Consider the following 1463-nt stretch of genomic DNA (forward strand, 5'->3'; position numbering starts at 1 on the left):
CTTTTTAATCTCCCAGCACACAGCTTATAAATTTCCCCCAAACTGTCTAATGGACGTGGCTCTACAATCCTTGCATCTTYGTCCACAATATTTTTTCCTTCCACTCAACTTTCCATCATTATGTGTAGATGCAGTACTCTGAACAGGCAGCTTCTTTGGTTGGTTATATATATATCACAACATGACCACATYAATAAACCTCAATAAACAAAATTTCTTTCATTAAATTTTTTCCTTAAGTAGAAGCAAAGTTTGGGGTTTTTATTAGCCGTGTACAAACAGAAATATTGCTTGATTGTTTYGTGTTTRATGAATCTAATTGGGAGTTTTTACTTTTTGAACTTATAAGTAAAGTAATTTTTGAGATAATATTCAAATKTAATGTTATATACACCTCCGAAAGTGTCTWARATGAATATGTTCATACTACCTGTATGTGTAGTTCAATCTCCACATACAGGCATCTTAACATTTTAGTCCATTTTTGTGTGGATAAAGACGTTTAATATACTTATGAGGAACTTTTTATAGAAGACAGATACAAATATAAAATAAACAAATAAAAAGTGGAGTTGATGTATATCTAGCTATTTATTGTTAACGTGCATGTGGAAAGAAAATCTTGCCCCATAATCCTAAATCCAGCCCTGGTTATTGCAAATGTTTTCCACTGAAGTTAAATTAATTTTTTTTTGCTCTCAGAATGTGTCATTTCCAGTCAGATAAACTCTGATCAGTTTATGGCTTCCAGGAACAGCAGCACAATGTGTCCTCTACCCACTACTGCTCTACTCCACTAGTAACTAAGCTGGTGTTTCTTACATTAAGCCGAAGTTCTGAGCAAATCTAACAAGTCAAAGGACAAACTATCAGACACTGTTGTTTCATTCTAAGTAGTGCATACTAATCTGATATACATTTAAACATTCAGAAACAGATTCCTAGCCTATGGATGTTACAGACTTGTCAGGTATTTATCACGTTTGACTCAGTTTCTTAAATCTGACTTGTGAAAGTGCAGCTACATGAGAGAACAAGGATGAAATGCATAATGAGATTAGGTTAAATTAAAAACACACCAGGTGTGTTGGTCAGTGAAGCTCCTGTAGTGTCTTTCGGATCCCRTCGYTGTGGATCATCAGCGAAACGTGCGCAGAATTTTAAACCCGCTTTAGCGTCAAAATCCACATTCCAATCTGGAGAAAGGAAATAAAACCTGTAGTGTGAGTCAGAAACACAGTAATGATTCCCTTATGCGTCCTTTTTTTTTTTTACTTATTGGCCTTCAGTTTGAGCTGCGCAACCCTGGCTTGTCCCAGTTTCGTCTGAATGTGAACGTGCCGCTCAAAGAAGCCGACGATGGCCGGCTCGTTGAGCAGCGAGGCCAGAACCTGCTCAAAGGAAAACGACCAATCCGGGTCCGGCTGCTCCGCCGCCCCCTCCTGGCTGCTGTGAGAGGCGGA

The 1463-nt window shown here is 38.2% G+C and overlaps 1 protein-coding gene across 1 annotated transcript in view; it reads right to left on the reverse strand.

The window, feature by feature from the left end:
- Positions 1-698: 698 nt before the first annotated feature.
- tbc1d8b (TBC1 domain family member 8B) overlaps positions 699-1463 on the reverse strand; it is a 16687-nt gene continuing 15922 nt past the window's right edge. Inside the window, exon 20 of the mRNA XM_017308499.1 lies at positions 699-1457. Coding sequence (XP_017163988.1) covers positions 1272-1457 — 186 coding nt within the window. The 3' untranslated portion in view covers positions 699-1271. The remainder of the gene's footprint in view (positions 1458-1463) is intronic.

Source organism: Poecilia reticulata, linkage group LG14, assembly GCF_000633615.1.
Source record: "Poecilia reticulata strain Guanapo linkage group LG14, Guppy_female_1.0+MT, whole genome shotgun sequence".
NCBI classification, from domain to species: Eukaryota; Metazoa; Chordata; class Actinopteri; order Cyprinodontiformes; family Poeciliidae; genus Poecilia; species Poecilia reticulata.